Source organism: Pseudorca crassidens, chromosome 14 (genome assembly GCF_039906515.1).
Source record: "Pseudorca crassidens isolate mPseCra1 chromosome 14, mPseCra1.hap1, whole genome shotgun sequence".
In the NCBI taxonomy this organism is placed as follows: domain Eukaryota; kingdom Metazoa; phylum Chordata; class Mammalia; order Artiodactyla; family Delphinidae; genus Pseudorca; species Pseudorca crassidens.
The window spans coordinates 36,232,617-36,258,330 of NC_090309.1; the positions used below are offsets into that span (position 1 = coordinate 36,232,617).

The window sequence follows — 25,714 nt, forward strand, 5'->3', positions numbered from 1 at the left end:
CCACCCCGGGGAGATCTACACTCCCCGCCCTACCGGACCCCGACGGGCGAGAAGTGGGAGGACGCAGAGCGGGGGCGAAGGACAAGAAAGAGCAGATTGCTGAAAAGGAGAAAATGTCCGCTTCTCCCCGTGCCCTTGCGGGGCGGGAGGGGGCGGGGGCCGCGGCCGGCCTCCGACTTAAAGGAGACCTGCGGGTCTACTGAGCATGCCCGTCCGGCGGTCGCCGAGGGTCGCTCTGGTTCCGGGCTCCAGGCTTTCCAGGCGGCTGGCGAGGAGGATTCGGGAGGGGGTGCTCCCGGGCCCCGGACTCCGGTTGAGAGGCGGGTAGGTGGGGGTCCTGCTGGGGGCTCCGCTAGGTTAGCGTGAAGTTGTGAGCAGATCAATATTACTTTTGACGCTGTACGAGACACCTTTGGTTTGCTTTCCCTGCCCCTTGTTTCGCTGGTTGTGTGGGAGAGACCGGGATGCGGGTGTTTAGCTCTTTCAGCAATGTCATTAAAGCCCTGAATCCGTGATACCCCCTATTCTGGAAACAATCCAGTAGACTTTGATAACACCCTGATAGATCAAAAAACATTTAAGTTATTCGCCCACTACCGCCATTTATTTTTGGAGTTGCCGGAGTCACAGTTAGCGATTGATGGGGGGGAACAAGAGGTGACCTGCTAGGAACATTTTCATCAAAAGGCCCCTTTTGGGTAATGAAGAAGGCAGAAGAGAATTGCAAGGTTTTCTTTAGAGGAACACAGAGGACCAGGAGCGGTGGGGGGAGCATTTGGTAATCCACAGGCTAGAAGGAAGAAATGGTTGCCATTAATCTCCTATTTGCAGAGTGCGTAACACAGCAGTGCCTTCACTTTATAGCCATTTAATCCTCCCAACGACTCTATGTTGTGGGAGTTATCCTGACACTACAGACACCGAACCCGAGGCTCAGAGAACTTAAGGGCCTGCTGGAGTCTGGCAGCAGGACAACCAATTTGGGACCTGGTTACTCCTGGACCTTGGAATGTTTTGTTCCTCCGGCTGCCTGGTCCCTGGGTTGGGCCAGTCATTCACTGCTATTAGCAGGGAGCTGGATGAATGAGTTGTGATAACACAGAATCAGCTTGCCTACCTGCAGAAATTAATAATCACCTCGCCTGCCACCTTGCCATTTGAGTACTCTGAAACTGGAGGGTGGCGCCGAAGAGATGCCCATTGGGTGGATAATTTTGACATGGACAAATGTCCATGTTCCTGGAAGTTCAGGAATGAATGAGTGGGAACTCTTTCAAACATTGTTGAGAAAAGCAACAATGGGCAAAGGTGAGAATTGGGTAGATGCCTTAGCCTTACGGGGATTTGGACAACAACGAGGTCTTGCTTTGTTCAGTGCTTTCTCATAGACCCTCAACGGCCTCAAAAACAGAAGGACAAGCGTGGCCTTGTTATCTTTGTTTTATAAAGAAACTGAAGAATTGCTAAAAGCCTCACTCAGGGTCTCAGGACTGCTAGGAGAAAACCAGAACCCAGGTGTTCCTCCCCTGTTTAGTGCCCTTTTCACCACCACACAGCAGCACTCAGCATCAAGGGTGGGTGGAACCCAATCCACGTCCACCAAGATCACGGTTATCGTAAACACGAAGCCTAGGGTAAACGACTAGCTTTTCCTTGACTCAAGGTGAAATTCTGTCTTCGGAGTACTTGTGGCTGTCCAAATGCATACATGTACACTTTAGGTATACTACATTTGAGGCATATAATCTTCTCTTAATTTGTTCAGTGGTTGCTATTAAGTTAAAAATCTCTGTGTAGTGTCTTGGCAGATTCAGGAGGATAGAAAAGTACTGCACTGGGAGATCAGGAAGGGGCAGAGACTGCATCTCTTGCTCCCTAGCAAGACCCCAGAAGGAAATATCCAATAGCTATGGAATTTGTGGGACCCACTGCAGAGTAACAACGTGAAGCCCCTTGTTCAAACACCATAAAGAATTTCAAGACTGCAACAGCAGAGCATCAAGCCAAGCAAAGATCCTGTTACAGTTGTTTAGGTTGCCTGCCCATTGCCTAGACAGTGCTGTTTTAGAAAGTGCAGGCCCATCCAGGCCCAGGGTCCCAGGCCAAGGCAGGAAAAATAATTTAAAAACAAAGGGGAGGTGGAGGGGGAACAGGGCTCGAGGAGCTCTCCATCTCCCCATCTCACTGTGCCAAAGCCCAGGCAGCTGGCAACTTCTGGGCCAGGAATTGTAGCGTTCAAGGGCCTGGGACAAGGGCGATCCTCCACCAACTTGAGAGAGATTTACTGAATAATTTAAAAAACATATTTGGGTTTACCTTTTAACCTGGGAAAGTCTTTCATTTCTACTGGAATGCAAACGTTTCTGGGTTGTGTTGGATTTCTTTTTTTCAATGTACAAATAATGATTCCTTAAAATTGCCCATTCCCCTACTAAGAAAAAAAAAGATCATAAGATTCACGTGAAACTGAAAAGCCTCTGACGTTCAGAATCTTGGCAAAGGCACCTGTGCCGCCCCCCACTCTCCCGCTCCAAGGTCGGGGATAGTTGATCTTCTGATCGCGAGCACCCCTCCGGCCCTCCTCTGAGCTCCTCGTCTCCCCCCCCCCCCGCCCCCCTAGTCCTCCGATTTTTAATCCAGGGGTTTCGAAGGAGGGAGGGAACCAACCGGGAGCCAGATGTGTGCGAGTCTGAGGCTGCCGCCTCCTCCCTCCTCTCGGGCATCTTAAAACCCGGAGCGCTAACGAAGGAGGATCCGGAGTTAGACGCGGCGCAAGTAACTCCGCTCCGGGGCTCCTCCGGGAGTGGAAGCCAGGAGGGAGGGTGGGGGGTGGGGGGGGGAAAGGAAGCCGGGCATGCTCAGTAGACGGAACAAAGTTTTTTTTTTTCCTCCTTTTTTTTTTTTTTTTTTTCGGTCGCAAGTAGGAAGCTTTTTGCACTCCACCACCTCTGGCCGCTGGGAAGACGTCATCGCTTCCGCCCTACTTCCTCCTCCTGTTGGCGGCGGTGAGAATCCAATATGGAGTAAATCGGCGGAGTCAAGAGATGGGGCTCGTACCGGGCGCCCTGCACCGCCTTCCAGGCGCACCTCCCCCGACCGCCGAGCGCTCCCCGGAACCGTGATTGGCCCGGTTCTCCGGGGGCAACCCCGGACCAAGCCCCCACCCGCGGCCCGCCCTCTCCTCCTGCTCTCAGCGGTCCCTGCCGCTCCACGGCGCTCTTGTTTTTCTCCTCCTCTCCCATCACTGTCCCCTGCCCAAATCTCTCCTCTCCGCCCGCCCCCGAGCCCCCCGAGCCCCCCGCCCCCGAGCCCCTCGGCGCTGCGGCGCTCACTCCCCCCCGAAGCTTGCCTGTGCACCCCTTCCCCCAGACCTCACCCCGCGCTCCGGTCGCCCTGCTTCCCCTTCTGCCTTCTGCGGCGTCCCCTTCATCTCTAGCAGCTCCCCCCAAACAAATCAGGCGATCTCCGGAGATGTGAAGAAGGGGGGTGAGCAGACAGGAAGATGAAGGGAGCAAAGCTGCCCGCCGCGGGACAGGCGTCTAGGTGAACAGGAAAATGACCGAAGAAACACACCCGGACGAGTAAGTTTGGCCGCGGGGTGGGACGAGGGTGCCCCGCAGGGGCAGCGTGGGGGCCGGGGCTGAGAACGCGGGCGGGGACTCTGGTTGGGGGAACTTGGCGTGGGGTGCAGCGACTCGCTGGCCTGTGGGCTTTGGGACGCGAAATTTCCTGCTTGTTGAAGTGAGGAGGGGGCGAAAACTGCTGCGGGCCAGCGGGGGCGCGCCTTGGGTCGGCGGGCTGGTGGCCGCTGCGGGGACCAAGGGCGCGCGGGTGACCTCGGGGCGGTCCCCGTTCCCTGTCCGGGGACTCACAAACACTCCTCCCGCCGAGATCCTCGGCGGCGGGAGCGGAAGACCTGACACCCCCGCTCCGGCTTCCCGGGGTCGGTGGGTTTTTACACGGTGACTTTGTGGCTCTCCCAACCGCCGCTAGCGCCGCGGTCCCTTCGGGAGCCCACTGGGGCCGAGGCTCCGCCATGTCGTTCTCCTGAATCGCTCTCATTTGCATACCACATTTTCATTCATAAAAAACACGGCGGAGCACAGGGAGGACTGGGCGCGGGCTGCGCGGGGGTCTGCGTGCGCCCGGGTCCCCGCGCGGGCCGGCGTGCTGGAGCCGCCCAGGGGTCCCGCGGCGCGTGTGAGTGTGTGTGCACGCGCCGGCGGGCCCAGCACAGGCGTCCCGCGGGGTCTGGGCTGCTTGCTGGGCGGATCAGAGGTCGTGCGGCGGGGGCGGGCGGAAGCGTGCGGGGCAGCGCGCTGCGGACACGTGTGTGTATGTATCTGTGTGTGTGTTTATCTGTGCGTGTGCGCGTGCACACGTGTACGTGCCCAGCCCGCGGGCCCGAGGGGAACAATGCTCGGGGCGCTTCGCTGGAGGGTCTCTGTGTAAAGCCTCCCGCGGGACCCGTGTCTTTCTCCAGCCCCGGGCCAAGGGTGCAGCTCCCTCCGGCTCCACGGTCGCCGAGTCCGGTTTGGCTTTCTCCCACCCGCGCCCGAGGCGTTTCCGATCGCGAATGCAATAGAATCAGGGCCGCCCGACCCCGTGCCTGAGGTCGTCGGCTTCGGGTCCGAGCGGTCACCGCACCGCGGCGGCCGTTTCTGCTCAGTGGCTGTGCCCGCCGCCAGCCACTTTTTTTTTTTTTTTTTTTTGTGAATAAGACGGTCTCCTTTATTGTCACATGATATCCCTCCCCTCCTCCCCTGCACATTCATAAATCCGGAGCCTGCCTCGGCTCCTTTCATTCAGAGCTGCCATTAGCCAAGGTAGCGGCGGCGCCGGCTGGGGCTCTTTGGCCGGGGCGCAGAGAGCGGGTCTGTAGCCGCCGGGACTTGCCTGGAGGGAGGCCCCGTGCGTGTGTGCAGGGGCGTGGGGGCTGTGGGTAGCCCCCGCCCGAGGCCCCGGGTCTTTTGCCCCCGCGAGCATTGAGACCCGGGGCAGAGAGGGGAAGTGACTCAGGGCTGGCCGGCGTTGAGGGCTATGCAGCAGGTGACAGAATGCTGTGCTCTAAGAATCTACTAATTTTTTTTTTTTTTAAATGCCCCTTTATCCTTTGGCGTCTGCTGTCACCAGGCTGGGCGGGAGGGGGTGTTGGGAGGGTTGGTGTTTGGGAAAGGGAATTTCCTTTCTGTGGGTCCCTAGGGAGCTTTGACTGCAGTAACTCCTGGTCTGCCGGACACGCGTCCGTAGCTGGAGAGGATCCCGCCTGGTGTGCGTGTCCGCTGCCCCACCACATCTACTGGTCTTTCTATTTTAGACCTTTTGCTTTGCCTTCATAGACTGTATCTTGAAATCGTAAAATGTTGCCCTTCTAGGGCTGAAATATGGGGCAGGGGGAGGAATATGCTGCTGCGCCTTGCCCCTTTTTGGACCTGACTAATAAACAGGTATTTTTATGGGTCCTTGTTTGGCTCTAAACACACAGTTAGCGGTAGCAGCAGGGAGGGACGGTTGCCATGCTCTGGGCTTGTTGGAGATTGGTTCACCGCCCTAGATTGGGTTCCTTGGCTCCATCCCTTGGGGATACTGGCCTGGCCGCTCCCTTTTCAGGGCAGCAGGTCGGCTGTACATCCTACCCCATCTGGTATCCAAAGCAAAGGGATTTCATGTGGAATCACCAGCAAGAAATAAATCTCTCTCTTCCAGGCTTTCTGAGCAGTTCAGCATGGAACCGGCTGCCCCCACTGCTGTCAGAAGCCCAGTTGAGACAATGGATATTTGAGGACAGGTTCTGGTTTCAGTTAGAGAATCAGAAAGCTGTGGCACCTTAGCGCACTGCAGAAGTGGCCTTCTCGGGATTTCTTTTAATGTAATGACCTTGTCATGAGACAAGAAATGCCTGGTAAGAAAACGGGCTGTTCGGGCTGTAAACTGCCATTTGTGGACTCTGTCCATTATATTGGTTAACGTTCTTATGTAATGATCCCTCTGAAAAAAATTCCTTTTAAATGCTGGTGCCAGGAAGAAGGTTTCTCTCTGAGTTACAGAGCTAGCTGTGATTGCTTTTTTTTTGTTTTTGCTACCACTTTCTGGAAGCTCAGCTAAAATTTTTGCTTGATTATGGTAGCCATGTTAGCTTAGGTTTTCGCTAGATTTGTTTACTGCTCCTCTATATTCATTACAGTCTCCTATTTTCTAATGGTTTTATGTTTGAGGTCCCTCAGATAATCTTTCAGAAGTAGACAAGGTGTGTTACTTACAAGGAAGTGACATCAAACTGGAGACTTGAGAGATATATTTGTGCCTTAGGTGAAATAGATTTTCCTGATAGTCCACATATATTTAAGGTTTTTATTACACAATACAGGTGTTTAAATACGTTACATTTAGCATCAGAATACAATAACTCAGTCTTGCAACTGGTAAAATCATGCTTAATTTTTTAAAAATAATAAGTTTTGTCTTCTAATGTTCTTTTTCGTGTCAGTTTAAAACTCCTCCCTAGGGAATTCCCTGGCAGTCCAGTTTTTAGAACTCTGTACTTTCACTGCTGTGGGCCGGGTTCAGTCTCTGGTGGGGGAACTAAGATCCTGCTAGCCGTGCAGCGTGGCCAAAAAAGAAAAGAAAAGAGAAAAATAAAAGTGTTCTCTAATAAATACATGCTCATAAATTTAGGAATGCTCTTTTCGCTGATGGTCCTAAACAACAGCTTCCATATAGAAAATACCCTGATCCTTTTTTGATCCCACTCCAGATAGAAATGCATGTTAAGATTTACAACTCCACAGATCTGCTTTTTAATAATTGAAAAATTAACGAGCATCAATACATTATTGAAAGTGGTCTTTTGTATACAGGGAGTGGAAAATGTTTTTTAAGTCACATGTATTCCGTCTGTATTCTTAAATCATTTGATCATGGTTATAAATGATTTGGAAATTTGCAGACAAAATGAAGAAACCCTTCTCAAGCAGGAGACACCTGGCTACCATTCAGCTTTCTATTTTGTTCATGAACTCTTCTCTGCAACACACATCTTGCTGAGAATGGATTTGTAGCTCTGCCCTCGCACATATTTTCCCTAATGTTGGAAGATTTCCCATTTTTTTAAAAAAAAGGCTCTAATATTTTTGCTGAACCATTTCAAAGAAATTAGACATTAGAACTCTCATATCCAATTACTTGAGCTTACTTTCCAAAAGACGAGCATACTATCCCGTGAAATCACAATACCATGATCACACTTTACAAAATTAAGAATAATTCCCTGTTGTCTTTAACTCTCAGTCTCAACTGACTGAAAAATGTCTTTCTAACTGGTTATTTCAGCCAAGGGCTGAAGATCCCGCTTTAAATGCATTTGTAACATATTCTTATGGCTCAAGGCTTAGCCATTTGGTCACTTTCTGATCTAAGGCAAGTTACTTATGTATCTCACTTTGCTTTTATCTGAGTGAGTAAAATGGGAATAAATATTACCGATTTCGTGGAGTTGCCGTGGGAATTAAATGAGCTAGCCTGTGTAAAGCTTGCAGCCCACACTAGGAATAACAGGTGTCTGGTGTCGGCTCTGTGCTGGGCACTGAGATAGGTTTCTTACAGGCTCACTTTCAAATAACCGTGTGAAGGAGGTATTACCCCATTTAACTGATGAGGAAGCTGAAGAGAGCAAATAACTTTTATAGCACTTTACTCATTTAGTCTTCTCAACAATTCTATGCAGTAGATGGTTTTATTACCTCCATTTATAGGTGCGGAAATCAAGGCCCAGAGAGGTTAAGTAACCCCAGCAGCCTGGCTCAGGAAGGACTGTGTTTTTAAAGCACCATGAGGTACTGTCTCAGAAGGGGAGAGGGTGGTCAGCCTTAGTCATTCTGACTTCAGAGCTCACACTGTTTCTGACAGTCACGCTGTCCCTAATTCTTCTGAATTGATGACAGTCTGTCATTGCCATAATTTCTTTCATTTCCCTTATCTTCCCTGAAAATGCTATGAAGCACATACTGAATTAAAGTGAATTTAAATAGACTTGGGCTTGAGCATTCTGTGATGCACCTTAAGATAATGGGAGGAGTGTGAATTCAGAGTTGATTATTACTGGAATGTTCGCTCTACAGTCATTGAAATAAGAGTTGTGGTAATTAGACCCATTACAAGTATTGATCTGTTCTCTATGCATTAGCCTTAAAAAAAAAGGGGTGTGTTTCTACTCTACCTGAATAGAATCCTTAAATGTTGAAAACAGAGTTGACTATGCAGAATTGGAATCTTGGTCTCTTCCTTAGAAAATCTTGAAAGCAAAACAAAACAAAAACCTTGGAAAGACCTTAACAAGCTTATAAGCCAGGACATTGTCACTGTATAAAAACTTTGTCATTGTATAAAGTGCCTACTGCAAGGCTGTATGTCTTGTTAGGTGGTGGGCCTGGACTAACCTCCATCTGTTGGGTTTATTTCCACAGGGATCTTAACAAATGCTACCTTTTTTCCAGTCCCTTTAACCAAAAACATGTATAAAAAGTGGATCAGTATCAGTACCGATACTATTCTGCTCAACAGTCTCCTTGCTTGTGCTGTTTATTCCGGAGTCATCTTTCTTCCTTTCCTTCTCCAGCAAGTGAAATTCTGCTCATTCCCCCCGCCAGCCAGCTCTGAGTCATTCCTCTTATGAGGTCCTCCTAGACTTTCCCCACCCCGACTCCCTAAGTCAAAACCGTGGGCTCTTTATAGCATTTTCCTCCCACACTGTGTGACAGTTATCACCATTTAGAGTTGGACTTACACCCAGCTAGATTCTGTCCCAGAACATGAGCTTTTGGGATTTAGGGTTACCTCTTAACTGCCTAGTTTTCTAACTGTTGTCCCAATACCATTGGGCACATTGTGGTTGCTTTTAATAAAGATCTATTAAATTAAAAAATGGATTTGATTATTTTAAAATGCTGTTTTGCCCCCGCAGACTAATGCAATAATTATAGTTGTCCTATTTGGTTAACTTAGGTTGTGTATAAACCTCCTTCTCAGAAACTCCGTGTTCACCTGAAACATGTCTTGTGGCAATTGGGTGCAGAACTATCTGGTGGTGGTGATCTGTGATTGACATCTCAAAACCATTTTGATTCCAATCACTGTTGTGAGAACTGGGAAGTAGAACGTCTTAAACACAATAAGCCAGGGCCTGTGTTTCTGCCTCTGCAGGAGAATCTCGCCAGAAATCACAGTATTATCAATTTGCAGTAGCTATAGGGTTCTGATGGAGTCTTAACACTTGAAGTTGGAGACAGCTGTGCTGATGAACTCCACTATTGGCAGAGTTCCTATATTATGGGGATGAACACAAATACACAATCTAACAGCAAAATCCTCAGAAACGGAACAAGATGATAACAGAGGCAGAGCAGGAAGTTTTTGTGTTCGGTTTTGGCTTGTTTTCTCTTAAGTAAATTGGGCTGATTTTTTTTTTTTCAAAGACCCAGTCACATTGATAAACTCATTAACTATTCTTGTAAATGTTTCTTTTTGATCAATATTTAAGGCTAGAACACTGATGATTTTTTAAGGCATTGTCTAGGGCTTTTAGTCACTGGAGTCGAAGGAATGTTTTGCACTGGTGCACACCGTGCTCTGTGAAATGCGTTTTCTGTGTGCTTGCCCTAGTAGGCATAGAAGATTGTTACCACAGCTTGGTGTACCCTGTCAGGGAAAGGAAGTCAGGCCTGGATCTTAGTAAAATATTTGATATTAACTGGCATAGGAGTTGACTAAATTAAGAACCAACTGTTTTGTAACTACTCATTTCTCAGGTAATCTTTTGTCAACAATATGTTCACAGGGGGCACATGATAGCAAATCCTGTTTATGTTATTTATGCTACTTTCAAAGGGTAGTTGAAAATTTACTTGAAAACAAAATTTCTATGTTGACTTGCACTAAGGAGAAATGGATTTTGACTTCACCCTGGCATTTAGCAGTTGTGAGTGAAGAGATTGAAACAACACGGGCAGCTTCAAAATGTAGGGCTTTGGCCCCTCCTCTTTGTACTGAAATAACGACTTTTCAGATCTCGTTGTTTCCATTCTTAGATTTATCCCCTGTGGTCATTCATAAACGCTTAAAACTTAATTAGGCTAAGTTTTTTAACTTTTTAAAAATTATTTTTGGCTGCGTTGGGTCTTCGTTGCTGCACGCGGGCTTTCTCTAGCTGCGGCGAGCGGGGGCCACTCTTTGTTGTGGTGCGTGGGCTTCTCATTGCGGTGGCTTCTCTTGTTGCGGAGCACGGGCTCTAGGCGCGTGGGCTTCAGTAGTTGTGGCTCGCGGGCTTCAGTAGTTGTGGCTCGTGGGCTCTAGAGTGCGGGCTTCAGTACTTGTGGCTCACAAGCTTAGTTGCTCCGCGGCATGTGGGATCTTCCCGGACCAGGGCTCGAACCCGTGTCCCTTGCATTGGCAGGCAGATTCTTAACCAGTACGCCACCAGAGAAGCCCCTCAGGCTAAGTTTTTTAAATTGTCTTTCCTAGTTCATCTTTGTGTTTCATTTTCATTGTTTATTCCTCTTATTTCTTTTTCTCATTGCTTTGGCTCTGCCTCCCTTATTGATTTTTCAGATAAGCACTGTTTGTTTTGTAATATTTGCATCCCACCCTAACTGAGAATGCACCCAGAAGCTTGGCCTGTCTGCCCTTCCCGGTGTGGGAATAATAGCTTATTGACCTGTATACCACATAGCCTGGCAGAGTGCTGAGCCCATAGTAGGCTTTCTGCAAACATTTATTGATTGGTTAACATAAATGTTCATTAATTGAAAAATAGTTTTACCTTATCTAAAAAATTAAATGACAATTCACATTGTACCCACATCCAAAAAGACTTTGAGTTTTATTGTTTGTTTGTTTTTGTTTTTTTCAGAACTACTGCGAGGGGCAGATTGTCATGATGGTAGTGGAAGAAACGTGGGCTTTGGGGTCACACTCTGCCTCTTCCCGCTACAGACTCTTAACAGTCAGTGTACTTATCTATAGTAGCATATAGTTGACTCTCTTGCCATCCCTGTCTGTGGTCTAGAAATCATATTACCAATAGCGTTCAAATTGTCTCTAAAACAAGAGTCAATAGGCTTGGTGGAAATGAGTGAGGCTGAGAGTTCTCTTAGGAGTAAGCTGGCTTATGGCTTGTTTTGTCTACTTGCGTGCCGTGTTGGTGTTCGCATTTTATATTTCCAGCCAAGGAATAAAGTGGATGCTGGACCAGAGGTTTAATTTAATCGTCAGCATCCCAATAATTTTACTCATTTTTACAGACCTTTGGAAGCTGGATAAGTGTGAATATAGTCTTAACATAGTCATTACATTTCTCTCCTTTGCTTAATAGTTTAAATCATATCTGGGATTTTTCTCACTCTCCAAATTCCAAAACCAGCCTGCTGTGCCAGGATGGTGTGCCCTGGCTCAGTGTTACTTTTCTGGCCCTGAAGGCTTAATGGTGGCCTTCTCACTAATCTGTAGGTGAACAGGTTTCAGATGAGGAGTTTGCTGTCTGCAAACCAGCTTTGAGGCCCCTACCATCCGTTCTTAGATGTCTTTTATGCTAAGGAAAATGAGTAGATTTGCTAGATTCCAGGTGTCCATTTGGAGTCTAGTATTCTCTGAATCTAAAGAACTTGACTTTAGAGCATACTTGGATCCTAACTGCAAAACCATGTATAAATTATTTATTGGCTAAAATAAAGAGCAGTGGGGGTGAGGCTGGAGGAAAGGGAGAGACTAGCTGTGGAGTGCCATTCACTTACTGCACCCAGTGTTCCAGACACCTTACCTGTCAGGCAGGAGCTGAGCTGTGACTCGGAAGCACCCTCTGCCCTTGGGGAGCTTACATTCTAGCGTGCTAGACACTTCCATGTGCCTTAGGGGTGTGAGGCCAGTGTGGTCTGGATCATGGACTGACCGGCTGCCAGAGGTGTTTCCTCTCTTCTTCCTCTTCCTCTGCAGGGTTCCCCCCTCGAGCTGCAAGCATTGGGATTCCCAGATTTGGGGTGGAGGGAAGTCTTCCTCCAGAGCATTAGAGGAGCTACATGCCCTTCCTAGAATCCCCTAACAAGTTCTTCGAGTCATTTTTAGGGGGAGTGTGTGTGCGCTTGTGTGTTGCATGTACATAAACTCACGCACTCATACGTGGATGGACTGTGCCCAAGAGCCAGAAGGGTCCACAGCTGCAGGCAAAGAAAAGATTCAGCCAGGTTAAGCATCTTGTCTGAGGTCACAGAGCAGGATTTGTTATTTTTACCCACAGTCTTTGACTTCAGATCCCGTGTCTGTAGAACAACATGACGTGTCATGACTTCACAGAGCCTCAGTTTTTGCAAAGAAACTATCGCGTGTACAGCTCGATTGACATTACCGTTGAGCGAATGAAGTTAGAACTCGTTTAGAATCCTGGAAATGCCTCGGAACTATGAGACGACATTTCTTCCTTGCATTCCTGTTCAGCTCTGTGGAGTAGGGGACCAGTGCCCACTGAGGTGGCCTTTTCTGTACTGATACAAAGAGCAGTTCCACGGAGACCTCTTTTGGAAAGAGAACCGGCCACCTTGCCCTTGATGGAGTGTGTGTGAGCAGGACGGCAAACCAAGCACGCTATACTCCTGGACCTGCTTTTTAGCCTAGCTGTTTTGAGAGGAGGATTAAACTTGAATGTGCATAGGAATCACCTGGGAATCTTCTAAAATGAGGATTCTGATTCAGTAAGGCCAGAGACTCTGCATTTTTAACAAACTTCCTGATGCTGCTGGTACTGCAGATCCAGGGACCTTTGAGTAGCAAGAGCCTGTCTGTGGCTGTGATGATGGTGAGCTCCCGGCTGCCAGGTTTGTGTCTTCAAAGGTGACCTCACATACTTGGCATTTGGAAGCTATTGAAGAAGCTCATTGGACAAGAAGGTGGTGCTTCCAGGCGGAGAGATATCATCAAGGGCCTGCCCTTCCCCATTCTTGGCAGGACCTCCAGCTTTGAGGTATAGCTTGATTTTAGATGCGAAGGTGCTGGAAGAAGTTTTTCTTCTTCTTATGGCTTAAAAAAAGTTCTTGGTGCATGCCAGGCGGCCCGAGAGATCCATCGCTAAAAGAGAAATAGGAAGTCCCAGCTCTTTGTGTGTAATGTCTGTCAGCTGGCATTCTGCACCTTCCAGACAAATCAGTCTCCTATGGAAAGCCAGCCGCCCTGGGAAGCAGGCACACTCAGCCCTAGAAGAAATCACAGGAAGTAATTAAACTGAGAAGGTCAGAGAAAGAGGAAGTGGTTGTGTTGTTTCTGAAGCGAATAGCATTGTTGTTCCTGGGGATCAAGATGATGATGTTTAAGTCTTCTGGAATGTGACTGCTTGGGGACTTGATTGTATTTAAATTGTAGCCCTTTTAGTTTATTCTTTTAGACAGCAATCTAGTTAGGAAATGAATTGCTTTTAGGTCTTATCAGGAATCCCCACGTGCTTAAGCAGAAGTCTTAGGCAGGGAGTTGCTTATAGCTTGGCAAATTGCACTTAAATGAAATGAATGTCAAGACTATTAAAGGTTAATTTTAGGTGTCTGGAGTTCTCCCTAATTCTCCTGATTAAACACTTGAACATAATAGTTTCCTTAATTGGAATAATGATAGAATATTAGCATGCATATTAAACCATTTACCCAAATTTGAATAGGGTTAAAATGCAAATGATCAATCACTTGTCAGCACTTACTCTTTAGAGATAATTCCTGGGGAGAGATGGGAAAGAGCCCGGAATATGAGTCGGAAAGTGGCTTTCTACCTGAGGCAGCATTGCTGGGAAAGCCAAGAATAGACCAGAGGACTGAAGTAAGACCCTTTGTTTCCCCCCCAAAGAGGTACTAAAGATACCAACGCCTGTGATAAGTAATAACTCCAACAAGAAGGTAGATGGAGTGAGAAATCTGAAATGAGCTGATTGTGGACCCTCGTTGGCCTATCATATTTTTCTTTCAGAGGAAGAGGTCCCTCCCCAGCATTTAGGTACCCCCCCCTCTGAAGTTTTGAACTGATGCCACCACCCAGGAGTTGCCCAACAAGTGACTGGGGACCCATAAGCACTTCAAGTGTTGTTTGTGAAGCGAATATGTACATAACATCCGCCATGTACATGTATGACTCTTTCAATGTATGTAGCTACATTTATAGAATCATCAAATACAACCTCAATAAAATACTACTGTACTGAGTTCACGGTGAATGTTTGTGATATTTTTCTCAATTCACAGTTATTTAAAAATACAGCTCTAATCCCTGGGGAGGAGGGCCGAGCCCTGAATTTTCAACCTTTGAATACTTACTCTTAGAAAGTTGGGAATCGCTGCTGTGACCCTCATTCTGGATGTAAGAACACGAGTGTGGTCATTCTGTAGGGGATGCGTATGCAAAGGGTGTGTTTATGCTCTGGGCCGTTTGGGGATTGGTTGGAAGGTCTGAAGGAAAGCAGAGGGCATTGGTTAGAGGTGGATGGGAGGAGTTGAAAATGAGTCAGGACATCCCCCCACAGAGACTTGGCACAAAGTTGGGTCTCCTCCTAAGAAGGGGTTCCTGGGGGAGTGTATCATCTGTCGTCCAGCTCTTCTCCCTTTCCCCTCCTGCATTTGCTGAACACCTGTGCTGGGCAGCACACAACTCTCTGTTGTGGAAAAGAGGATATACTCAACACTAGAAGCTCTTGAATGGATACCAAGTAGCAGAGAACATGGTACCAGGTTGCCATGTACAGTAAGTTCTGGGAGTCAGGAAACTTAGGTTCCCATCACTTCTTTGCCACTAAGCTGCCCTGGGACCTTCGGCAAGATGCCGAGCTGCTTCTCTGGACTTGGCTTTCTCATCTCTAAAATAAAGGGATTGGATAGTAACAGAATATTGAAGAACTCTTGTAGCTCCAAGTATTGTAAGTAGAGTTCTTGTTTTAAGAAAACTTTTGTTCTTATTTATAAGTATAATATTCTTTTTAAAAATAGAGAGAAATACAAAGAAGAAATTCAAGTACTTCTTGCTGCAGTAGCCAGGGGAGAGTTCACTTTCGACCAGGTGGGACTTGAGTTTTAGAGAACTCAGATAAGGATGGTGGCGGTGATGGTGTGGGAGAGTGGTGGGTCAGGCAGGTTGGAGAGGAGGCATCTTATGTCCAAAGTTTTCTTCCACAGACGAGGAAACTCCACCTCTGGGTTTGTGCTTGGGGAGCTCAGAGAAAGCTGGTCCAGTCGGGCGAGGCTAAATTTGAGTGGTTATCCCCTGCCAGGCTAACAAAATACGTATTTGAGCTTTTGTTTCTTAGGTGGAATGGAGCTGTATAAAGTTTTGAAGCAAAGAAATGATAAAATGATATGTTGGTAAATTGCAACTAGTTGCAGGCTAGGCTGGAGTTAGGGAGGCCACTAAGAACCTGTATCTGGGCAGGGCTTTCCTTCTGGCTCTAATGAAATGCAGTAGGCCCTGCTGTGGGAACCTTTGTTCCAAAGAGGTTGTCGTTACATTTATTGGAAGATAGGGGGGGTTCTGAAATTCAAAACAAAATTAACCAGCTTACTTTGTAGATCAAACTTACAGGCTAGTAATAAACCAGGTGAGGGGTTTTGTTTTTTGTTTGCTTTTAGCATTGTTACTTCTGCAGGAACACAGCACCACTCAATTGAAATTGCCCTTGTGAAGTGGAGAATACGTTGCCCTTTCTCGATGAAGTAAAATGGTTGCAACTTGACCATAAAATTATAAAACTGGAGAGTATCTTAGGACAATGCCAGCTCCCTTCTTTTACGGAAAAATTGCAATCCAGAGAGGTCGAGGGAGGAACCCAGGGTCACACAGCTAGTTGGTGGCTTGGGATATATAAGCAAGCAGATGTCATCTGGCCTTGGTTCCAGTCCCATTTTGGGTGCTGTGTTAAACATTCATGACAATTGTTACCCTGAGCTGTTGAACCCTCCAGAGACAGGAAAAAGATGGTGGAAACCTGTTCAATTTAGATAAACATAGCCCGTGTTGATGAGGAACCATCAACATTGAACAGAGTGTCAGCCTCGGTCAGCCCCTGTACAAGTTGAGAATAGGTGAGCTGCCAGACGCTGTTCCTGCGTGGCTCACCTTCGGGTGGCAGGTAGGGGTCCCCAGGGGTGGCTTCCTCATGTGTGTTTCAGGAACAGGAGGGTAGGGAGTGGAAGCAGAGAAGGGCTACCCTCAGCTCCCCATTCTGGGGGAGAAAAGATGAGCCCTTAGATGAGAAGTTGAAATACATGTGACCAAGGTTTTTGCACCTGGGCGCTAGCAAAAAAGTCTATGAAACGTTACCTACGCTTGTCTTTCCTCCCCAGCTCCAGTGCCTTCTCTTCTCTTCGTGTGTTTGCTTTTGATGTTAACTGCCAAGGCGGTGTGGTCATAGACAGCAGGAAGTAATATTTGATATGCAGGTTTTGGGGGGTGGGGGAGGTGGGAGGTCGGTGGGAGGTCGGTGGATGCCAGCATGGGAAGGGTGGCGGTTTTGGCGCACTAGTGTGAGAACTCCGAACATTTCTAAGCCAACAGGTGCTGTTACAGCAAAGAGAGGGAGGGAAGAGTTGACCAGCTGGTCATATAATGAATATTTTTTATGGTATCATTTTACTTTCATTTTTGTAAGGCCGCTGCCCCACAGGTTAACTCCAGATAAAGTTGGGATTATCCCGTGTACCAGACCACATAGCTAAGTGTGGTGGCTGTGTAGAAACCTAGGCTTGAGGAAGAATAAAAACAATCCCTAAACCAAGACACACTATCCGCAAGAGCCCACGGTCCAGCAGACAGGCTGGGAAGGCACACCTCACCTTCCTTCTCTTGGGGTTCTACGCCCCCCTCGTTTTAATCTCCATCAGCTGGGCATCCTTCTTACTCATAGAGCAAAGGATCCCTTATGAGCCTAAAGACTGCGCTGTGGGGTTTCAGGTTCCACGTCCCAGTGCTTCTGGATCATCCAGATGGTCAAGGTGGTTTGGTTATAAATGGTTTACCTGCAGATCCCTCCTTTCACATTCCTCGTGTTCCGCATCTAGCAGTACAACAGTGACAAGGAGAACAGACAGCTGTGGTCCAGCGCCCACCCGTGGCATGCAGCCTGAACTAGAACTCCTCCCCTGACTGTCCTAATAAGGGCAGTTTATCAGTATATCAAGAGGCCCCAGGTGGAGCATATCCGGGTTGGTTTGCCATGCTTTCCTAGGACACAACACCTGTCCGTCATTCCACTCTCACCTTTCTCCTCCCTAGACCAATTGAATTAGAATTTCACCCTCACACCCTGTGTCAGTATTTCGAAAAATCTAGGAGATTCTACCGTATCTTGGACTAATCAGGGTTTCGAAGAGGGGAATACCACCAAACCTAGAGGGTTGTGACCAACCAAGATGGCACCACCCAAGGAGCATTACTCACTGTTTTTAAAGACCCCCCTGGGTTATGGGTGTTAACTAGACTTTATTGTGGTGGTCATGTTGTACACCTGAAACTAATGTTATAGGTCAGTTGTAGCTCAAACAACAAAAAAATTCCCCTATCACTGCCCCTTAATTTATCCTGAGTCATCTGTCATACAGGAGGGGATTCAAAAGGTCACACACATCCATATTAGGGAAGGGGACTTGCTCTTTCCCTTCCCGCTTTTTCTTTGTGGTTCCATCTCATTAAAGTTAGTAACAAATAATTTCTTAGGGAGGAAGATACCAAATTGATGTTACATGTAAAGTGAGATCATAAGACACAATACAAAATAAACTCTAATTGTTGATCCAAGAGGCCTTCTATTTAATAAAGAAACATTCTAAAGCACACCAAAAAATCACCTACAGCTGTCCAAAATACGACTTTTTTCTCCTTTGCATTGGTTCGTTTTTTTTAATTTAATTTAATTTTTTTATACAGCAGGTTCTTATTCGTTATTCATTTTATACACATCAGTGTATACATGTCAATCCCAATCTCCCAAATCATCACACCACCACCTCCAACCCCCGCTGCTTTCCCCCCTTGGTATCCATACGTCTGTTCTCTACATCTGTGTCTCAATTTCTGTCCTTCAAACCAGTTCACCTGTACCATTTTTCTAGGTTTCACATATATGTGTTAATATACGATATTTGTTTTTCTCTTTCTGACTTCACTCTGTATGACAGTCTCTATATTCATCCACGTCTCTACAAAAGACCCAGTTTCGTTCCTTGTTATGGCTGAGTAATATTCCATTGTATATACGTACCACATCTTCTTTATCCATTCATCTGTCGATGGGCGTTTAGGTTGCTTCCATGACCTGGCTATTGTAAATAGTGCTGCAATGAACATTGGGGTGCATGTGTCTTTTTGAATGATGGTTTTCTCAGGATATATGCCCAGTAGTGGGATTGATGGGTCATATGGTAATTCTATTTTTAGTTTTTTAAGGAAGCTCCATACTGTTCTCCATAGTGGCTGTATCAATTTACATTCCCACCAATGGTGCAAGAGGGTTCCCTTTTCTCCACACCCTCTCCAGCATTTGTTGTTTTGTAGATTTTCTGATGATGCTCATTCTAACCGGTGTGAGGTGATACCTCATTGTAGTTTTGATTTGCATTTCTCTAATAATTAGTGATGTTGAGCAGCTTTTCATGTGCCTCTTGGCCATCTGTATATCTTCTTTGGAGAAATGTGTATTTAGGTCTTCTGCCCATTTTTGGATTGGATTGTTTGTTTTTTTAATATTGAGCTGCATGAGCTGTTTATATATTTTGGAGATTAATCCTTTGTCCGTTGATTCATTTGCAAATATTTTCTCCCATTCTTAGGGTTGTCTTTCCGTCTTGTTTGTAGTTTCCTTTGCTTTGCAAAAGCTTTTACGTTTCAGTAGGTCCCATTTGTTTATTTTTGTTTTTATTTCCATTACTCTAGGAGGTGAATCAAAAAAGATCTTGCTGTGATTTATGTCAGAGTGTTCTTCCTATGTTTTCCTCTAAGAGTTTTATAGTGTCTGGTTTTACATTTAGGTTTTAATCCATTTTGAGTTTATTTTTGTGTATGGTGCTAGGGAGTGTTCTAATTTCATTCTTTTACATGTAGTTGTCCAGTTTTCCCAACACCACTTATTGAAGAGACTGTCTTTTCTCCATTGTATATCCTGGCCTCCTTTGTCATAGATTAGTTGACCATAGGTGTGTGGGTTTATCTCTGGGCTTTCTATCCTGTTCCATTGATCTATATCTCTTTTTTTGCCAGTACCATATTGTCTTGATTACTGTAGCTTTGTAGTATAGTCTGAAGTCAGGGAGTCTGATTCCTCCAGCTCTGTTTTTTTCCCTCAAGACTGCTTTGGCTATTTGGGGTCTTTTGTGTCTCCATACAAATTTTAAGACTTTTTGTTCTAAGTTCTGTAAAAAATGCCATTGGTGATTTGATAGGGATTGCATTGAATCTGTAGATTGCTTTGGGTAGTATAGTCATTTTCACAATATTGATTTTTCCAATCCAGGAACATGGTGTGTCTCTCCAACTGTTTGTATCATCTTTAATTTCTTTCATCAGTGTCTTATAGTTTTCTGCATACGGGTCTTTTGTCTCCCTAGGTAGGTTTATTCCTAGGTATTTTATTCTTTTTGTTGCAATGGTAAATGGGAGTGTTTCCTTAATTTCTCTTTCAGATTTTTCATCATTAGTGTATAGGAATGCCAGAGATTTCTGTGCATTAATTTTGTATCCTGCAACTTTACCAAATTCATTGATTAACTCTAGTAGTTTTCTACTAGTAGCATCTCTAGTAGTTTTTCTACTAGTAGCATCTTTAGGATTCTCTATGTATAGTATCATGTCCTCGGCAAACAGGGACAGTTTTTCTTCTTTTCCAATTTGGATTCCTTTTATTTCTTTTTCTTCTCTGATTGCTGTCACTAGGACTTCCAAAACTATGTTGAATAATAGTGGTGAGAGTGGACATCCTTGTCTTGTTCCTGATCTTAGAGGAAATGCTTTCAGTTTTTCACCATTGAGAATGATGTTTGCTGTGGGTTTGTCATATATGGCCTTTATTATGTTGAGGTAGGTTCCCTCTATGCCCACTTTCTGGAGACTTTTTATCATAAATGAGTGTTGAATTTTGTCAAAAGCTGTTTCTGCATCTATTCAGATGATCATATGATTTTTATTCTTCAATTTGTTAATATGGTGTATCACATTGATTGATTTGTGTATATTGAAGAAACCTTGCATCCCTGGGGTAAATCCCACTAGATCATGGTGTATGATCCTTTTAATGTGTTGTTGGATTCTGTTTGCTGCTATTTTGTTGAGGATTTTTGCATCTATATTCATCAGTGATATTGGCCTGTCATTTTCTTTTTCTGTAGTATCTCTGTTTGGTTTTGGTATCAGGGTGATGGTGGCCTCGTAGAATGAGTTTGGGAGTGTTCCTTCCTCTGGAAATTTTTGGAAGAGTTTAAGAAGGATGGGTGTTAACTCTTCTCTAAATGTTTGGGAGAATTCACCTGTGAAGGGATCTGGTCCTGGACTTTTGTTTGTTGGAAGATTTTTAATCGCAGGTTCAATTTCATTACTTGTGATTGGTCTGTTTATATTTTCTCTTTCTTCCTGGTTCAGTCTTGGAAGGTTATACCTTTCTAAGAATTTGTCCATTTCTTCCAGGTTGTCCATTTTATTGGCATAGAGTTTCTTGTAGTAGTCTCTTAGGATGCTTTGTATTTCTGTGGTGTCCGTTGTAACTTCTCCTTTTTCATTTCTAATTTTATTGATTTTCGTCCTCTCCCTCTTTTTCTTGATGAATCTGGCTAATGGTTTATCAATTTTGTTTATCTCTTTAAAGAACCAGCTTTTAGTTTTATTGATCTTTGCTATTGTTTTCTTTGTTTCTATTTCATTTATTTTTGCTCTGATCTTTATGATTTCTTTCTTTCTACTAACTTTGGGTTTTGTTTGTTCTCTCTCTAGTTCTTTTAGGTGTAAGGCTAGATTGTTTGAGATTTTTTTTGTTTCTTGAGGTAGGCTTGTATAGCTATAAAATTCCCTCTTAGAACTGCTTTTGCCGCATCCCATAGGTTTTGGATTCTCGTGTTTTTATTGTCATTTGTCTCTAGGTATTTTTTGATTTCCTCTTTGATTTCTTTAGTGATCTCTTGGTTATTTAGTAACGTATTGCTTAGCCTCCATGTGTTTGTGTTTTTTACGTTTTTTCCCCTATAATTTATTTCTAATATCATAGCGTTGTGGTAGAAAACATGCTTGATATGATTTCAATTTTCTTAAATTTACTGAGGCTTGATTTGTGACCCAAGATGTGATCTATGCTGGAGAATGTTCCGTGTGCACTTGAGAAGAAAGTGTAACCTGCTGTTTTTGGATGGAATGTCCTATAAATATCAATTAAATCTATCTGGTCTATTGTGTCATTTAAAGCTTGTGTTTCCTTAGTAATTTTCTGTTTGGATGATCTATTGGTGTAAGTGAGGAGTTAAAGTCCCCTACTATATTGTGTTACTGTCGAATTCCTCTTTTATAGCTGTTAGCAATTGCCTAATGTATAGAGGTGCTCCTATGTTGGGAGCATATATATTTATAATTGTTATATCTTCTTCTTGGATTGATCCCTTGATCATTATGTAGTATCCTTCCTTGTCTCTTGTAACATTCTTTTTGTTTGTTTTGTTTTGTTTTGCGGTACGGGGGCCTCTCACTGCTGTGGTCTCTCCCACCGCGGAGCACAGGCTCCAGGCGCGCAGGCCCAGCGGCCACGGCTCACGGGCCCAGCCGCTCCATGGCATGTGGGATCCTCCTGGACCGGGGCACGAACCCGCGTCCCCCACATCAGCAGGCAGACTCTCAACCACTGCGCCACCAGGGAAGCCCTCTTGTAACATTCTTTATCTTACAGTCTATTTTATCTGATATGAGTATTGCTACTCCAGGTTTCTTTTGATTTCCATTTGCATGGAATGCCAGTTTCCATCCCCTCACTTTCAGTCTGTATGTGTCCCTAGGTCTGAAGTGGGTCTCTTGTAGACAGCGTATATATGGGTCTTGTTTTTGTATCCATTCAGGGAGCCTGTGTCTTTTGGTTGGAGCATTTCATCCATTCATGTTTAAGGTAATTATTGATATGTATGTTCCTCTTACCATTTTCTTAATTGTTTTGGGTTTTTTTTTTTTTTTTTGCGGTATGCTCGTCTCTCACTGTTGTGGCCTCTCCCGTTGCGGAGCACAGGCTCCGGACACTCAGGCTCAGTGGCCATGGCTCACGGGCCCAGTTGCTCCACAGCATGTGGGATCCTCCCGGACCAGGGCACAAACCTGTGTCCCCTGCATCGGCAGGGGGACTCTCAACCACTGTGCCACCAGGGAAGCCCTCAGGTTTGTTTTTGTAGGTCCTTTTCTTCTCCTGTGTTTCCCACTTGGAGAGGTTCCTTTAGTATTTGTTGTAGAGCTGGTTTGGTGGTGCTGAATTCTCTTAGCTTTTGCTTGTCTTTAAAGCTTTTGATTTCTCCATCGAATCTGAATGAGATCCTTGCTGAGTAGAGTAACCTTGGTTGTAGGTTCTTCCCTTTCATCACTTTAAGTATATCATGCCACTCCCTTCTGGCTTGTAGAGTTTCTGCTGAGAAATCAGCTGTTAACTTTATGGGAGTTCCCTTGTATGTTGTCATTTTTCCCTTGCTGCTTTCAATAATTTTTCTTTGTCTTTAATTTTTATCAATTTGATTACTATGTGTCATGGCGTGTTTCTCCTTGGGTTTATCCTGTATGGGACTCTCTGCGCCTCCTGGACTTGGGTGGCTATTTCCTTTCCCACGTTAGGAAAGTTTTCGACTATAATCTCTTCAGATATTTTCTCGGGTCCTTTCTCTCTCTCTTCTCCTTCTGGGACCCCTATAATGTGAATGTTGTTATGTTTAGTGTTGTCCCAGAGGTCTCTAAGGCTGTCTTCATTTCTTTTCATTCTTTTTTCTTTATTCTGTTCTGCAGTAGTGAATTCCATTATTGTGTCTTCTAGGTCACTTATCCGTTCTTCTGCCTCAGTTATTCTGAGGCAGAAGATTCCTTGTAGTGTATTTTTCATTTCATTTATTGTATTGTTAGTCTCTGTTTGTTCTTTAATTCTTCTAGGTCTTTGTTAAACATTTCTTGCATCTTCTCGATCTTTGCCTCTGTTGTTTTTCCGAGGTCCTGGATCATCTTCACTATCATTATTCAGAATTCTTTTTCTGGAAGGTTGCCTGTCTCCACTTCATTTAGTTTTTTTGGTGGGTTTTATCTTTATCCTTCATCTGGTACATAGCCCTCTGCCTTTTCATCTTGTCTATCTTTCTGTGAATGTCCCAACACTCTGTCCAACTTCGCACAGCCAACTGGTAGAACTGGGCTTCAAATCCATGTATCGGGACTAAGAACAGAAGGGTTGACTGCTAAGCTGCTAGTGTTGGAGGGTCTCCTGCAGAGGCGGGGGGTGGCTATGGCTCACCGTGGGTACAAGGATAGTGGCAGCAGTAGTTCTGGGTAGTATTCCTTGGCATGAGCCCTCCTGGTGTCCACCATTAGCACCACCAAAGAGCCTCACGACTGTTTTTTATTAATTTTTTGAAAGGTTTGACTGAATCTTTAAAATCTCTAATAATTTTTTTTGGAAGTTTTCCTTAGTGATGTAACACAGATGCTTTTGGGATATGAATTTAGCTATTTTAATAAAGTAGTAAGTATAAGAGTTTTAAAAATTTTGTCTCTTTTTGGGGGTGATTCGGGCCAGTTAGTTTACAGGAATCAAGAATAGTTCTTGAATTTTATCTTTTTTTTTTTTTTGGCTGCATTGGGTCTTCGTTACTGCGCACGGGCTTTCTCTAGTTATGGTGAGGGGGGGCTACTCTTCGTTGTGGTGCACGGTCTTCTCACTGTGGTGGCTTGTCTTGTTACGGAGCACGGGCTCTAGGTGCGTGGGCTTCAGTAGTTGTGGCTCACAGGCTCTAGAGCTCAGGCTCAGTAGTTGTGGCACATGGGCTTAGTTGCTCCACGACGTGTGGAATCTTCCCGGACCAGGGATGGAACCTGTGTCCCCTGCATTGGCAGGTGGATTCCTAACCACTGCACCACCAGGGAAGTCCCTTGAATTTGATTTCTGACAAACCTTTGTTAATGTGGGACCAGCATCTGTTTGAATTTAAAGGAAAACAGCTATAGAATCATATGCTTTTACCTAGAAATGAAAATACATTGACTTAAAACCAATGTCTCTAACAAAAACTGATGCCAGATTTTAAGACTGTAGCTTGTCACCCAGAAGTGTGACACCACATGCAAATGAGGGAAAGGCTGAAAAAGCGTTTTAATATCTTAGGAGAAAATGTGAAGGGTGCACTTGAAAATGGGAGTCTTGCACAATAATATGAATGTACTTAATGCCACTGAACCATACACTTAAAAATGGTTAAAATGGTAAATCTTATGTTGTGTATATTTTGCTACAACTATAACAAATTTTTTTTTAAATGGGACCAAGTCAACTAAGGACTTCGTAAGATCTCAAAGACTTCTTTGCAGAAAAATGGCAGCCTGAACACAACTGCCTGGGTCCACAGGCCTCAGACACCAAATCTCCTATTTCACATCCTCATTTGTAGATTTCCAGCTTCCTGTCAATCTACGCCTAGTCCCCTTTGCTCCCCTCTTCTGCCCCTCCCTCCAAAAAAGCTCCCTCAGGAAGCTGGAGGCAAGATGGACCTTGAGATGAGGCCAGTGGTACCCAAAGTTGTGTATCTCCTAAAGGTTCCTCCAGTTGACTGTGTGTGTTTCTTTCTAGACTAGTGTGTCTTGACAAGGGGTTGGAACCTCTGAGAAAGCTTTAAAGGTCTAAACAGCTTTGTAGGAGAGCTAACAGCAGAGCTGGTCTTGGTTGTAGGTGGTGTGGGTGACGGGCCCTTCCCAGGCAGGGAGACCAGGGTTGAGGGCAGGCTGGCACAATAGTGACCAACAAAGCAGCCTTGGGCAAGCATTTTTACATCCAGAGCCTCGATGGTGAAACCATATGGGATGATAATGCAAAAAAGTGTAAAAACCAAGGAAGTGTGTCGGCCCTTCCGCCTTTCCTCTGTTTGGAAATGGGAGGACTCGTAACCTGGAAGGTGAAATTACGAATCACTTAATTTAAACAAACGCATGAGAATGAACGTGTGCTGAGGCCATGCCTGTGAGAACAACAACTCGTCTTTTGAAAAGGTTAGGCCTTTTTTTTGTTTCTTTTCGTAAGACTTGCTGTTTCCCTCTTTAAGTCGTTTTACTAGTAGCCTGTTGGTGGAAATTGGATCGTTAGAGCTTCTGAGGTGGCACACACCTCGAGTGGGAAGATTAGCAACTTCTTCTATAGCTTCTGTGAATTTTTCAAAAAAACTACACACTCACTGTTGTCCGCAAGTACTCATTTTGGCTGTTGAAAATCTATACTCCTTCATAAACTGTTTATAGATCTGACACTTTCTGGCGTTGGGAATACTCAAGTCAGCACATTTGATACTTAGTTTGGCAGTCTCCATGTCCAGTAGAAAAAGCAAATGCTGTCATGAACCACTGTGATAAGCTTTGGGGAAAGGGTTACTCGTGGCCGGGGGCACATTTGTTCATGTGAAAGCACCCCCCGAATCCCCACCCCACCTCAGGGATGGAAACACGGGATCTGTAGATCCTA

At 45.2% G+C, this 25,714-nt stretch overlaps 1 protein-coding gene across 1 annotated transcript in view; it reads left to right on the top strand.

Moving 5' to 3' along the window:
* The first annotated feature begins 3,443 nt into the window (after window positions 1-3,443).
* The window catches only part of SPRED2 (sprouty related EVH1 domain containing 2), a 120,653-nt gene continuing 98,382 nt past the window's right edge, over window positions 3,444-25,714 (top strand). The window contains exon 1 of the mRNA XM_067704881.1: window positions 3,444-3,581. Coding sequence (XP_067560982.1) covers window positions 3,556-3,581 — 26 coding nt within the window. The 5' untranslated portion in view covers window positions 3,444-3,555. The remainder of the gene's footprint in view (window positions 3,582-25,714) is intronic.